The sequence below is a fragment of the Lytechinus pictus genome, chromosome 6 (genome assembly GCF_037042905.1).
Source record: "Lytechinus pictus isolate F3 Inbred chromosome 6, Lp3.0, whole genome shotgun sequence".
NCBI classification, from domain to species: Eukaryota; Metazoa; Echinodermata; class Echinoidea; order Temnopleuroida; family Toxopneustidae; genus Lytechinus; species Lytechinus pictus.
The window spans coordinates 9,310,962-9,326,979 of NC_087250.1; the positions used below are offsets into that span (position 1 = coordinate 9,310,962).

At 36.9% G+C, this 16,018-nt stretch overlaps 2 protein-coding genes across 2 annotated transcripts in view; one reads left to right on the plus strand and one right to left on the minus strand.

Moving 5' to 3' along the window:
- LOC129263404 (uncharacterized) overlaps nucleotides 1-16,018 on the minus strand; it is a 16,618-nt gene continuing 600 nt past the window's right edge. Inside the window, exons 2-7 of the mRNA XM_054901317.2 lie at nucleotides 11,747-11,804; nucleotides 9,707-9,877; nucleotides 7,998-8,054; nucleotides 2,926-3,057; nucleotides 1,562-1,687; nucleotides 1-112 (exon numbers count right to left, since the gene is read on the minus strand). Coding sequence (XP_054757292.2) covers nucleotides 71-112; nucleotides 1,562-1,687; nucleotides 2,926-3,057; nucleotides 7,998-8,054; nucleotides 9,707-9,877; nucleotides 11,747-11,782 — 564 coding nt within the window. The 5' untranslated portion in view covers nucleotides 11,783-11,804 and the 3' untranslated portion in view covers nucleotides 1-70. The remainder of the gene's footprint in view (nucleotides 113-1,561; nucleotides 1,688-2,925; nucleotides 3,058-7,997; nucleotides 8,055-9,706; nucleotides 9,878-11,746; nucleotides 11,805-16,018) is intronic.
- Nucleotides 15,752-16,018, plus strand: part of LOC129262972 (uncharacterized) — a 15,338-nt gene continuing 15,071 nt past the window's right edge. Inside the window, exon 1 of the mRNA XM_064100858.1 lies at nucleotides 15,752-15,816. The gene's annotated coding sequence lies outside the window, so the exon portion shown is untranslated. The remainder of the gene's footprint in view (nucleotides 15,817-16,018) is intronic.

Consider the following 16,018-nt stretch of genomic DNA (forward strand, 5'->3'; position numbering starts at 1 on the left):
GGGGGGGGGGGTGGGGGGAACTGCCCCAAGTCCCCTATGTGTACGCCACTGAATTCATCCATCATTTATACTAATAGTCGATGACAAGTGGCTGATTGGGAGCTAACCGTAACTGTGAACATAAAGAGAGAGAGAAAAAAAAGGTCCAAAATAAATCAGTATGGCATGATAACATTTTATACATAATTTCTCCTCTTTCTACTACCTGATCCTCATAAATTGATTAATCAATTTGATGGTACACTCAAAGTTAATCTTCAGGATCAAATAACCCATTTTTGCATGACCATATTTATCATTAACTGATGATTCAGAACATAAAATTTAGGATATTTAGAGGTCTTTGACCTTAAAGTCATTGACCTCTAAATGTCAGCAGAAGTCAAAACTGACGTAAACTGTACATCTCAATTTAAAAACGAAGCCTTTGGTTAGGTATAAGACTGGTGAAAATTTAACGCTTTGATACTAATTCTTAAAAGGGTTATAATCACACCAGTGTTAGTAGTTTTGTATTATCAATCATGAAAAAGATCTCATGATGACAGCCATTTTGGATATATGCAAGTTAGAGGTCTTTCTACCACTCGGATTTTTCTGGACTTTTAGTATGTCATTTTGTAGACCTCATGAAAATGCATGGCGGTAAAAATTAAATAAAAATATTGCAATTTGTTTAAGGGAAAACCTTATTTTCCTGGACTATGAAGCCTAAAGGAAAATCCATCAAAGATTCATAAAGTTTTTAATATTTCAATATTTTAATTAGTGACGTGATAGACGGGCAACTGCCCATATGTTATGAGATAAAAAAGGTATACATTTCATTTGTTTATGGGCCACGATGACAATTTTTTTTCTGTCAGGAGCAGGGGTAAAATGATTTTCCATTTGTTGTAATGAAGGTACGGTAAACTTTATTTTCAATTTTGGAGAAAATTACATTTCATTGATCTTTTAAATCCATGCATATAAAGCTGCAATTGACGTCACAAATAAAAAAAAAACTACTCATAACATTGATGGGTTTCTTCAAACCTTTACCAATATATTTTACTATTGTTCATCTGTTTTTACATTATACTCTTCTGGCACGGTGAACTGGCTCTTTGAAGTAAAATTATGATTATTAAGTAGCCGAACTATACCGGTAGAAAAAAATAGATTTATCGGAGAAGTATATCTTTCCTCCTTGCGTTTTGATTTTTTTTTTTGGGGGGGGGGTGATATTCCATTGACACTACAATTCTCCTATTCGTATGTTCTATACAGTTTGTCCTCATCTGATATACACTATTCTTTTTTTAATGTAATAGTTGCGTCATTCAATTTTCGTATGAAAAATTACGAGTTGTGTGTACCCCGGGAAGTGATTAATATTACACAAGCGTGGTTTCCTTCTGGTTTTCTCTTCTTTCGTGCTGTCACTTAGCCTTGCACTAGTTGCTTTCAATGTTTGTAATTATTTTAATGCACATCATATATCATTATTATTACGTCATTATTTTAGCTGTATTATGTTTACTTGTATAACAGTCGCCATTTTACCGGCATGACTTACCCATTGAGACGCTATTCTGTTACTGGGGGAGGACATGCCCTTGCAGCAGTAGATAGACCCGGCCAGAGCAGTGAAGAAACCGATAATACTCAAAAAAGCCGAGACACAATTAGGGATGAAGAAATACTGCAAATGCAAATTAATAATGGTAATTGCAACAACATCATTAACTACAACATTGATGATAGCAATAATGATGAGTTTTTACTGCTGATAAGATTGCCCATCTCACATGTACATGGAATGTTGTTTGTCTTGTTAACTGTTCAAAGCATTGAATCATTTTTTTTTGGGGGGGGGGCGGGGTCAGACATGGCGTTTATGGCCGAATTTTATGAAAAATCTGCGAGAAAAAAAATTAATTTTGTGAAAGATTCTTTAGTAATATTCAGAAGATCATGTAAAATTTCTCCCCTTTTCATTTACTTCTTTTACTTTTCCTTCATTATTTTATTTTCTTGGTCGTGATTTGTTTTATTTATCTACTTATTTTATTTTATTTTTCATTTTATTTTATTAATTTATTTTTCTTTTTTATGTCTCCTCTTTGATTTATTTCATCATTTGTATTATATTTAAGTTTATTTTGTTTCTTTTTTCTTTTTTTCTTTTATTTATTATTTTTTTCTTTTATTTTTCCCTTTTCTTGTTATTTATTTTCATCTTTTACTAGGGGATCAGGGTGGTCCATCTGTACGCCCGCAATGGAAAGTTCATACCTCTTATTTATCATGTTTATAAGTACAGTCACAACAACGAAACTGACTCCAAACCGAACGATATTATGTCATTGGAATTTGTTCAGTCTGGTTTTCGACTAGATCAGTGTGAGTTTTGCATTATTCGTCAAATGAGGGCCGTTGTACCACTGGCAGTGGACTTAGTAAACATAGGAAATTGTTTTATCAAATATTTGCAGATATCATAGCTATAATCATTATTAGTAGGCCCTAGTATCATGAGTATTATTTTCCATTATTATCGTTTCTAGTTTATAGCAATAGTAGTACTCGTAGTTTTAGTAGTAGTAATACAAATAGTAGTACTAGTATTAATATAGTAGTCGTACATGTAGTAGTATCGTGGTTTTAGTAGAAGTAGCCATAGTAGTAGTATGATTAGTAGTAGCAGAAGCATAATTACATGTATAGTAAAAATAATAGTAGTAATACCTGTAGTAGTAGTAGTAGTAGCAGCAGCAGCAGCAGTAGTAGTAGTAGTATTAGTAGTAGTAGTAGTAGTAGTAGTAGTAGTAGTAGTAGTAGTAGTAGTAGTAGGAGTATAGTAGTAGTCGTCGTCGTCGTAGTAGTAGTAGTATAGTAGTAGCAGTAGTATCATATAGGACCCAATGAAATAGAATTTACCAAACACACTGCATAACACTGCCGCAAATCTGTCTCTATGTCTACAAACCAGTAGATGCAGTAGAAGAAGTACCCGCAAGCTGATAAACTTCCCACCATTGACAAGATACACGTTATCAGGAAGAACACAATCTGAAATAGCGAGAAAAAAAATATACCAGGTTCTCTGTGGTATATCTTGAACTTGTTCGACTTTAGGCATGTTAGGAACACAGTGGCCCGTATTCTGAAGTCGGGTTTAATCTAAACTCAGGTTTAAAGTTATGGATTAAGTATGAGAAGCCAAAAATATAAAAAAAAAATATTAAGTTGTATGTTTCTTATGTTTACTGTGCTCTTTCCTGATGCATCGATGGTGAAGACAATAATCTTTTCATATTTCCTAGACAATTATGAATGATTTGAGAGCCAAATGAGCTGAAGTATGATATCTCTACTGTTAGTGATTTATGTAACAATTGGCTGTCCATACTTAAACCACAACTTTAAAGCTGAGTTTAAGTTAAACCCAACTTCAGAATACGGGCCAGTAAGAAGATCGGTTTGCTGGTGTTTGTATCCATCTCCTGCTCATGAACTGGTAAGTACAATACTTTAAAGGAGAAATAGATTGATTATGAATATGGTCTTATTATATATATCAATGGAAAGGTAATCAAATATTTGAGATAAATTAAAATAAGACTCAAACTGAAAGATCAACCAGCTAGCTAGAATGTTAACAAGAGCTGCACGTCCCAGCTAAATGGTTAATCTGTTAGGTTTACGTCTCATGTTACGTCTCATGTGGAAAAATAATGCTTTTGACAACTCTATATCTCGAGGCATGATAAAATATGTGTTTTACATATAATTTGCATACAATTTGTATAAATTTACATTGAAGATTTATTCATACTCACCAATTCTCAAAAATCGACCTACAAGTAAATATTAAGTAAAATAAGACCCAAATAAAAAAAAAGGCCTTTAAACATTATTCAGAGTGAGATATGGTGAATTATTATATTATTTTTAGCTTATTTTGGATTTTAATTATGAAATAAGAATGATATTTTTGTGTAGATAGACTGTTTAACCACAGCACATGTATACACTCATACTATACATCATAAGATGGTAAAATGGTCTATCTTCGAGATAGACCATTTTACCATCTTACCCCAATGCACAACATTCTTCAGCGATTTTCGAGATAGACCGTTTTACCATCTGACGGCCGTTTGACGTGGCGGTAAACTGGTCCAACTTGAAGATACACCATTTTACCATCAAATCTGAAGGAAAAATACAAAAAAGTACCAAGATAGCGGAAATTATTTATAAATCAAGACATGATGGGATTTTCTCGATAACACCATTGGAAAGAGCGCCCTCACATTACAAGGAAAGTGAATTTACATCAAAAAGTCAAATTTTCGAGTTAGACCGCTTTACCATCTGACGGCCGTGCCAGACAGGATTTCAGAAAATCATATCGTCATGTCTACAACTCTTAAAGATGGCAAGGTCTCGGATCTCTTCATGTCTGCATCCCATGGGAGAGATAGTCAGATGGCATTCCACCAAACAGGTTTCCACTAAACTAGCTTTAGGACTGTAATAAAAACGGGGAGTTGCACCACAAATTATCATCCCAACACAAATTTTCACCCCTCACAACTGGGCGAGAATTCGTGCGAAAACTGACACCACAAATTATCACCCCTGCTCAAATTGTCGCCTAAGTTTTGACGACATTTTGTGGAGGAGGGGACACCACAAATTGTCGCCCATATCACTTAACTTACTGTCTCCATGAACACACACACACAGAATAGGTCATGTAGACTTCGTAAGAAACCATGTTTCTCTGGGTGTGAGGGTATGTGTATGTGTGTTAATTAACAACACATCAGTGAAACTGACAGTCACTGTGGTATCTCACGTTTGTGACGGATTTTGGACTACTTTAAAACGGGTTTGAGACGATTTTGAAACTACCTTTTGGTCTATGTAGCATTTCACCTATGCACACTTCGTTTACCGTCCATTTGAGCTATCACCACTTGGTCGCTCTCAGTAACAAACTGGTAATAGACTAAATATTCATTTGGGCATTACACGAAAATGCAATTTGACCATTTGGCTATTAGAGGAATTGGTCAAATTAGACCAAATCATTAGCAGACCAAAATGGTTCAGCCCATGTGCTATTAGACAAACAGAGAATGTTGGACCAAGTGGATAAAAGCTGAATTTTCCACGGGCTTTGCTGCTGTTCTCTGTATTAGCCTCCCGCCCTCCCCCAAAGGTAAATTTCCAGTTGGTCTAAACCCGATTTGACTAATGGCTGTTTAGCTTTATCCTATAAACGGTCTATTTCCATTTCATCTACAACCAGTTTACCTCTTGGTCTAATTGTCGTTTTGCCTATTTACCATTCCGTCTAATTTACATTTGGTCTACATGCAATTTTTATTTGCTCTAATATCTAATTGGTCTAATACCACTTGGTCAAATTCTGTAACAGACTGGAAATATTCATTTGGGATTTAGACGAAAAGTTGATTAGACCATTTGGCTATTCGACGATTCTGCAATTTTACCGAGTGGTCATGAGACCAAGCAAGAATTCGACCAAGTCCTATGCATCAGATCAAGTGGAAGTTACTTGAGCAAATGAGTTTAGCTCATATGGTATAAGGTATGGTAGAGGTGTTATGGATAAGTCTCTGGAATTGCACAGCAAGGTCCGGGGTTCAAAATCCACCTTACCACTAGCGTCCTTTGGCAAGGCGTTTATCTACATTTGCCAGTCTTCACCCAGGTGTAGTAAATGGACACCCGGTAGGAAATAATTCCTTGAATGCTCGAGTGCCCCGATCAGGATAGCCATGCTAAAGCCAGGGTAATAGTATTCAGTGCTAAGAAAAATGTGTATTAAGCGCTATATAAATATTGCATATTATTATTAATATCATTAGACGATCAGGGGAGCGATTCATGAAAGGACTTATCGAACAAAACGTCCGACAGGTTCAGTTTTACCCGACAGTTACCATAGTAATGTTGGCTCATAGCCAATCAAAATCAAGTAAGGTTGTCAGATCTGACAAAATGTTGATGAAACGCTCCCCAGAGAGGGAACTACAGCGTAGGGGCTGTCACATGTGTCTCTGTGATGTAATTGCTCCCCAGTTTGAACCACTGCTACTGCTAGGCAAAGTAGATTTAACTCCCCCCCCCAAAAAAAAAAAATAATAATAATAATAATAAATAAATAAAATAAAATAAAATAAAATAAAAATAAATAAATAAATCAATAAAATAAAATAAATAAATAAATAAATAAATAAATAAATAAATAATAATCATAATGATAAATCAATAAATAATAATAAAAACAATACACACATAAACACCCACCCACCCATACCAACACAACAATCACCTCTAACACAATGCACAAAACCATATTTACCACAAACGACACACGCCAGGACGCACATACGCTACACACCAGACTGGTGGTTGAAGACAATTTGTGTAATGGGGACAAAAATATGTGGTTCTAAGTTTCTTTTTGCCGGCACAAAATGGCACAATATGCTTAATAAATGAGACCGGTATATGTGCAGCACATATTGTCGCGAGTCGACAATTTGTGCATGGGTGGCAACTTGCGGTGTCAGTTTTTGGCCAAAAAGTCCAGACTAGAAGAGACATAACCTCGTTCTTTTATATATACAATATTTTTCTATGGTTTCTTGTCGATTCGAGGGTGCTGATTACGATTCTGAATGATGGCACGCGTGTATAAACCTTGACCATTTCCCGCAAATTGGCAAAATCCAATATGGCCGCCAAAATATGCAAATTAAACATGGAAATCATAAAATTGCCCTCGCATTAGCCATAAATGCATGTAATCGTGAGACAGGAGTTAAATACCCTCTGAAAAAAAATGATTTTTGACAAAACGTTTATTTTCTTGATATTCAAAAGTGCTACCAGTGTTAGAATTGCAAAGAGATTATTACAACCATATTGAATTAGTTGTGCTCAACCAGTACTCATTGCAATATACCAAATTATGTGTGTTATTCTATCAGTACCGACGGGTGTCAATTGTAGCACCAAGAACGTCGCCATTTCAAGACGAGATATAAATGATGCATAATTGTATATCCTTCGCAATCTGGCATGGATGGAGTTGATGTCGTCCGCTTCACATACGTTCTAATCTCACTGTTCGTACAAAGTAATGAGTCCGACTTAAAAAAAAATCTTTCTCAAGGCATTATGAAAAACGAAATGATTTTCGATTATACAATGACCCTAGATCGTATACATGTACGTTCTCCGTAAGAATTCTTTCGTATTCTTTCGTAAAACTTACCGCCATCCTACGATTGATATTGTCACAAGATTGCCGTACGTGAAACTCACGATAGTCATGAGCAGGGGCCGCGGAGCGGGGGGGGGGGCTGGGGGGCGTCATCCCCCCCAGTTTTTTCCAAAATCGTGTAGAAAAACGTAAAGATTACCATATGATTGTGTGATTTTTTGCATGGTCAGCCCCCCCCCCCCCACTTTGAAAACCGTTCCGCGGGCCCTGATGAGAGAATTTAACTCAATAGTTGTTAATTGTGTACCCACTACTAACGAGTTTTTGCGAACACCTTACAAGGGATCGTTTGTAAGAGTGCCGAACGATTCTTCGTAAAGCCTAAGTTTTTTATAACGCCGTAAAAGCCCTCTATACACATCAACCGAAGGCGTTTTTACGATCATTTAAAGAGTTAAAGGCTGTAAGAATTAGTATAGACTCTCAAACCTACAAAAGCTCGGGTGGTTATTTGGTTATTACTGCTGGCGTACGTTTACCGGAAAAAAATATTGGATAGGGACCATTGATCAAGCTGCGAAGTTACGAACAATCTACGAATGGTCTGCGAACGCTGGTTTCGTGTAGCATTCTTGAGAATATCTTCAGAAGTGGTCTAATAATCATTTTTACGGCGTTCGCAGCGGTTTCTAATGGTATCTGTGACCAAACAATTAAGAAAAGATAAAAGAAACATAATTACCATGCACATGTTCCTACACGCTGTTCCAAATCCGATGACTGAAGTTAAAAGATAAAGCTGGATAGAACGAAGAAAACATTGATTTATAAAAGAGTCGGAAAAAAATACGACCTTGAAAACTTTTAGGGAACTTTAATGTCGGTTCCTTTCGCATGTACTTCCAATAAAAACGAGAGGGTCGTTGATAGTAGAAATGTGGACATTGATGATATAGAAACAATGACACATGATGATCGTGATGGAGATACAGATATCAACAACAGCAATAATAACAGTAATAATACTGGGTAATAATAATGATTAATTTGATAATAAAAATAACAATACTTCTTTCCCCGGGGGGGGGGGGGGGGGGGCAGTCGAATATATTGCTGTACACACGCGTAACCAAAACAACGCGTTTAAAGGGGATTTTTTTCAGTTTTGGACGCGGTCCGCGCGTGGACTCGTTAAGGGTATCAAAAACACCGATTTTCAAGGAAAAATTGTGGTTTTGAAAGACTGGTCAATGGTCAATCGCGGGGTCAGACTTATTTAGGGTACGTTTTCCCCTAAAACTTTGTTTTAAAGACTTGCCAAACTTGTTTAGGGTATGGTTTTTTTCCCAAGCTTGTTCCCCGAGGTCATATTTTGGCGACAACTTGTTTAGGGGCCAAAAGGTGTAAATAAAGCCCGCGAAAAACTTGTTCAGGGGGTCACTTTGCACACAGGGAAAAACTCGTTTAGGGGGTGTTTGGAAATTCATCAGTCACGCGTGTGTACAGCAATATATTTGACTGCCCCCCGGGCTTCTTTCAATACTGCTACCGTTACTAATAAGAATAACGTTGATAATGATAATGAAGATGATAATGATAATTGATGAAGATGATGATGATGATGCTGATCACGATGAAGGTTATGACGACGATGGTGATGATGATGATGATAATAACAATAATAATATTATTATATTTGATACCGATTATTGCGATAAACTATCATTATCAAGGGAGGTGGGGGAATACCCATTTGCTCCAAGTCGTGTATATATATTAGCAACATCTTGTAAAAGGGCTCAAAAAAAATAATTTGACTTGAACTTACACGTGAAATTTCATAAAATGCATTAGACTTCTATTATATTATTAAAATAAGTTTTGCAGGGAGCAAAATATTGTCGTAGGTACCGTAAGGAATAATAAAATTCGAATACAATAATTGTCGTATAACACCAGATTATGGTTCGGGGTACAATAAAAAAAAACAGCTTAGGTTTGAGCATAAAAATATTAAAGGGAATTTAGTATAGCAAATTAACATTGCATCGAGACAACGTCGGAATAAATCAAAAATGTATACGCTATTGAAATCATATACATGTAGGTATGGAATAAAAACATAAGAATGCATTGTGGAACAATTCATCTAAAATATGTTAAGGAAACAATGAGGGGAGAAGAAGGTGAAGGAGGAGAAAGAAGAAGAAGAAGAAGAAGGAGGAGGAGAAGAAACAAACGAAGAAGACGAAGAAGAATAAAACGTCAGTCTTCAGTTAAGAATAGCCCCTAAAAAATCATCTTTTAGCGGCAAATTAAGGATGTCGATGAGAATATCCCCCCCCCCTTATTGGCGAAAGCAAGATCCGCCCCTGTACCCCCCCCCCCCCCGTAAGCTAAGGATTGAGGGAGAAATGGGAGGGGGAGGGGGTAGTTGGTATACTAACTTACCCCTCCGAGAGCGAAGGCGCAGATCTGATAGTATAATATGGTAGATGGGGGTATCGCACCTGCGATATATCCAACACCTCCACAAACCGCCACCCCTATGGCGTATAGCAATAGCATCACAGAGACACATGTGACAGCCCCTACTCTGTAGTTCCCGGCATAGCCCTCCCGCTGGTAAAATTGTCACGAAATGAAGGTGAAAAAAAATTAAAAGTTAAAAAGGCAAAAGATTAGATTATTTTTTTTTGGGGGGGGGGGAGACTTTGGGGGTAATATTGATATTATGTTTCAGACAGCACATACATGCTTGACTGCCGATTGGATGAATGCGCTTCACGTGGCATTCGGAGGAATCAGCTATAGCACACACTCAGAAACGTGTACGAGACCCGTGCAATAGTCGAGCAATAGATCCGGTGTAGCTGCAGATTTTGTTACACCCGCGGATACTTCGGTTTTGTAGAAATCTTAATTGTTCATTTACTTCAAATGAAATTCATACATAGGCCCTACATAATATAGAAAATATCATACAAAATAATAGTAATACTACTATTACTATTATAATAATAACAATAATACTAACAAAGCGCCTCGGAATAGACATGTCTAGATAGATGGCGATATGCAAATGCCTATCATTATCATTATTATTTTCATTCAAAATAATGTAACAAATTAATTGCCGCTGTGAATACAAAAATCAAATAAAATTGTAGACAAACATAGCAGATAAATTGTATCAGGACAGAGACATAATCCAAAATCGTACAAAATATCATTTTTAGTGTAGATTAGTCTAGTCCAGCAACAAATCGTGTGTTGTAGGCCTATACAACAAAATCAATATTTTGTCATTCATGCGACCGCTCGAATTTTGATTGCAAGGACAACCAAGGATTATTAATTCCCACTATACTTTTACAGGAAACGCCTGGTATATTTTGTTTTAAATCCCTAGTTATATAAAATGTAGACCCATTTCTTGATGATGTGTAACCAATCTAGACCAATTATAATGTTCCCGGACCTAATCTTAGGGCTAGGCCTGTTCAGCCAATGTTAACCAATTCCAGGGTTGGCTGCGCGCGGTTTCTACCCAACTCCAGTAAATGAGGAGTCCACTGCGCTGCGCCGCTGCATTTTCACCCAAGATGTAAATTGTAACGCGTATAGGCGAACAGAATCGGATCGTGACTCACTTTGCAAAGTATGCTTATTCACAATTTATTAATCCTATATGAATGGCCGTCATGGAATTTTATTTTCTGCATGATAATCTAGACCTAATTCCATACTGACTTTCCAGATTCTAGGTAATTTGAGCGAGAGCTGGTATTTTTTATAATTGTTATTTATGCTGCGGATAAACGGAACGGATCTGGATCCGGTTAAGTTAGGGGACATGCGCAGTTCAACGTTGAGATAACATATCGAGCATGAGCATGCCCAGTTCTCCCCATGAAAGTGTATGAACGGAGCTAAAAGAAAACTATACGGAGCTATTTGGAGTGATGCGTTTTCCTATTGAAAGTATACTCTGTCACATGATAACGAACTGACCAATCGTTTACCCAGAATATTCATGAATATTCATAAGAGGGATACGGTTAATTTTATTCCGTGTTTTATTGCTATCACATTTCATACCATGTTTTGGGTAATATTGATATTAGGGCCTACATTTCATTTCATGTTTTGAGTATTATTGATTTGAAATTTCATATCATGATTTGTGTATTGTTGATATCAAATTTTTATTACATATTTTGTGTAAAATTGACATATAATACTTTTCCATGTTTTTTGTATCATTGATATGAAATTTTATTTCATCATTTGTGTATTATTGATATTAAATCTTATTCCATGATTTGTGTTTTATTGATGATACAAATTATCACATGATCTACGCATAATTGATTTTAAGTTCATGTTATGATTAGGTCTTGTTGATGCTAAAATTTATTCCATGTTCTATATTTTACTTAGATATTTTATGTTTTGTGTATTATTGATATTAAATATAAAAACACTCACCTGAGGATTATCTTCCACTATTGTAACAGGCTGCATGGCGACCAATCGTATTCTACCGCTTTAAGATAAAACATAAAGACAATTAAACGTTCATGGAGATTAAACAGATAGGCCTAATGATCAATGGTTCAGTTCAAAATTGAAAGGCCGTCCCAAAGGGTCTATCTTGGGGCCCCTCTTTTCCTCAATTATGGTGAACGTTATTACTCTCTATCTCTCCACTACTCTCATCTCTTCCCGATCTTTGTCATTATCCGTCATTTTATATGTGCCTCTCGTCATCAACTATTCTCTTAATTTATCGTTTACTTTTTCTCTCGAGCTATTCCTTAATATGTTTTCCATTCGTCCCTTTCCATCCTTGATCTTCTCTCTCTTCCCTTTTAACCTTTCTTTTCTTCCCCTCTCCCGTGTCCTTCGTCTACTTATCTTTCCCTCTATTCAATCTTTACCTCCTCTCTCTTTCCCTTCCTATCCTTCATTTCCTCCGTTCCCATTTTCTCTCTCATTTATCCTCCTCCGTTGTTCAATTTCAATCTGTATATGTTTAGGATTTGTGTTTTACATTTTGTATTGTATATATGCTTGCATTTTGTTTTGTTTTATGTTATACAGGGCCCCAAGTAAAACAGTATTTGACTATTGACGGGGCTGCCCTCTTTAAATAATTCTTTATAAATAAATGAATAAATAAATAAATGAAATAAATAAATGTATGAATGAATGAATGAATGAATGAGTGAGTGAGTGAGAGAATGAATGAATACATGGATGAATGAAATTAATGAATAAATAAATAAATAAGAAATATAATAAATATATAAATGAAATACTACTAATAATCAAAATAATAATAACAATAAAATATATTTTTAAAAAATACAATTTTTTTACATAATGTTTCTTATATCTTTTTTAATGATGAAGAGATCAATTTCAGTCATTATTCCAAGTCAATTAGGAACTTAATGAATCGATTAACAAAGGGGCAGACACTTTGAACGCGTGCAGTTAGCAAGTTATAATGTCTAACCCCCTAAAATTTTAGACCCGTACCAACTGCCACTGACCCCCTCCCCTTCAAACTAAATGGAAAAAAAAAACAATACCTCACAGAGAAACTACTTGAATCATCCACCCCAGTCATGAACACAGATAAGGACCCATGATATAAAATGCATAAATTTCATTTTCAATGGTCCGTGATGGTATGTTTTTATTAATTTATTTTTAGTAGAGCGTGTAAAATATATTAAAATAGAAGAGCGTGTAAAAGATATTGAAACAAAAATGTTGTGGATTTTTGTGTGTGCTGATGACAATGGTGTTTTGAGAGAATTTCATTTTATCATATCACCCCAAAATGGTATTCTCATTTGAAATATAAAAAACAAGTTTATCAAGGACTTTGAAATAGAAACAGCGTGATTATATATAAAACCAAAGATTGTTGACTTAGCTCTCGCTGTTATCGCGGAAGTGTGACGTCACAATAAGAAATCAAGCAAAACTTATTCGTACGAACCAAACAGGGGAAAATCCCAGCATCATCCATAATTTTGGTCCTCTTCCTTTTCATTGTGATAGAAGTAGGCATGTAATGGATGGCATTAAAACAGAGGTTGATCCTGAAGATAAGTTAACTTACATAACTGCAGAAAAAAAAAATAATCCATCAAAGAATATGAGCGTTGTTTATTGGTTGATATTCACAGGTTGTAAGTTGTAACGTCGTATGCGAGCAGCTAGCTCTAAAGTATATTTAATTAAGCTACAAAATTAGCTATTGCGCGCTTCACCCTAAATCCCCCTTTTGGGTGTAAAAATCAATATTTATCCTCAAGATGTGACATGTTTTAATCAGTATGTACTAAGTTCAGTTCAGTTTTCATTTTGGATTTCATTTCATTTCCCACAAAAAACAAAGTCGCATTGAAGACCATAAAAATATAAAATCTACATATTCAAACAAGTTTTCTGCTTATTCAGAGTTGAGTATTTTTATAACAACTCAAAATGACGGGTCCCGACAATCGGCTTTATTGTGCTATTGACGGGCTTGTCACCATTCCGAAGACCATGACATCATTCCGTGTTAGAAGCGTTATTGTGATCCTATAGGTTTGTACACAGGAAACGAGGTTGATATAATTTTTTGTTTTGCTTTCAAATCTGATTTCCATTGTTTTTTTTTTTTACAATATAAAATGGCATTGACGATTATTCAGTGCTCAAATAACTGGAAGCGTACAACTCTTCACTAGTTCGTGTATGTGTGTTTGTGTGAGTTTTTTTGTTTTGCTATGTCAGGAAAATTCGTTACACATAATCTGAATGCAGATGAAATTCGAAGGCTGCGTCAATTAAGCGGGAAATGAAATATGGCAAAAAAATGTAGATTTCATCAAATTAAGCCTGCAGGAAAAGATTTTTATGATATATTTATGTGCCTTTTCCACGTGAATCTTTAATCATCATTGTATTGATGATTGCAATTCGTCTCTAGAATCGTCGGACCTTTCACACGCTCACTCGAAAACTGTGATTTGAATTCGATTTCCCGAGCGAAGGCGGTATGTAGCCTTGGTGACTTGGTCAATCAAAGCACTGAATCGATACGATGAGTGCACTTCTACGGAAGTGCTAAAAAGGACGCGTAAAGCCCCTTTCACAATTGACGTACGACCTGTTTACGACCGCCTGCAACAGATTTTTCTTGTTCTTGCACGATCGATCTCTTGGTGTCTTGCGAGCACTCGCAGTGGTTGTAGACGAACGCACGAATTTGAGGTGGTCGGAGGTGGTCGTGACTGGTCGCATCTGAATCTGAACATGTTCAAAATCCAAACGCGATCAAATACGATTGGTTTACTCGCATCAGGTCGTACCATCGGTCGGGCGATCATCGTGTGAGTGTTGTTCAACGTTGTACGACTTGGTGCGAGAGGTGACACAACTACGTATAGTCGCATTTAGTCGACTGGAGGTCGTACAACACTTGCACATGCGCTAGATACCTACAGAGACCAGTCTTGCGACTGGTTGCGATAATATAAGACTGTTGCAAGACCGATCGAAATTACGGCTTACAACATTCCACTACCGTTGCATTCGCATGTATGCGACCGTACAGCCCCTTTCACAATTGACATCCGACCAGTTTACGACCGCCTGCAACAGTTTTTTTCTGCTGTTGCACGATCGATCTCTTGGTGACTTGCGAGCACTCGCAGTCGTTGTAGACGGTCGCACGAACTCGAGGTGGTCGTGACTGGTCACATCTGAACTTTGAACATGTTCAAAATCCGAACGCGATCAAATACGACCGATTCACTCGCATCAGCTCGTATCCGGGGTCGTACCATCGGTCGGGCGATCATCGTGGGAGTGTTGTTCAACGTTGCACGACTTGGTGCGAGAGGTGGCACAACTAAGTAGTCGCATTTACTCGACTGGAGGTCGTACAACACTTGCACATGTGCTAGCGACCTACATGTACAGAGACCTGTCTTGCGACTGGGTGCGATAATATGATGTGCCATAAGACTGTTGCAAGACCGATCGCAACGGCTTACAACATTGCACTACCGTTGTGTGCGACCGTTCCCCTCGCAATCCCTCGTGCAACACTCGCATGTGATCGCACGAGCACAATAGGATCATAATCGACTTACTCGTGCAACGGGTTTTACTGGTTGTTTTTGTTGTACGACAACTGTTGCAACTGTGAAAGCCTATGTGCGATATTATGAGATGACTGGCGATTGATGCCTGTTGCAGCCTGTCGCACGACCAAAAGGTCGCAAGTGGTCGTACGTCAATTGTGAAAGGGGCTTAAGCTCCGCTCCCACAAGATTGTTTGGTGGTCAAGCCTTGCAGACGTAAAATTCGTGCCGTAATTTGAGTGAAACGTAAACTGGGATTCAACTCCGGAGTTGAATTTGAATCCGTGATTGTGATTGGCGCTCGTGGTTCTAGTTTGGTTTCACAGATGCTGAAAATTCGTCATTAGCCTTATTTTCACTTGAATCACCACTCAAATAAGGATTTTTTTACCGCGTGAAAGGGTGGTAAGTGACAGAAGTTAAGAAAATAAAATGCGTAATCCGAAAAAGCTGAATAAAAAATCACTCAGTCTTTTGTGTATCTATGGATTCGCAACGTTTTAAACAGAGAAGGCATAAAATAATTAGTAGAGCGTTTGGACTCATATCTATGTCTCTCGCCTTTGAAACAGAGGGTCGTGCATGAGTTCCAATTCGAATCTCATCC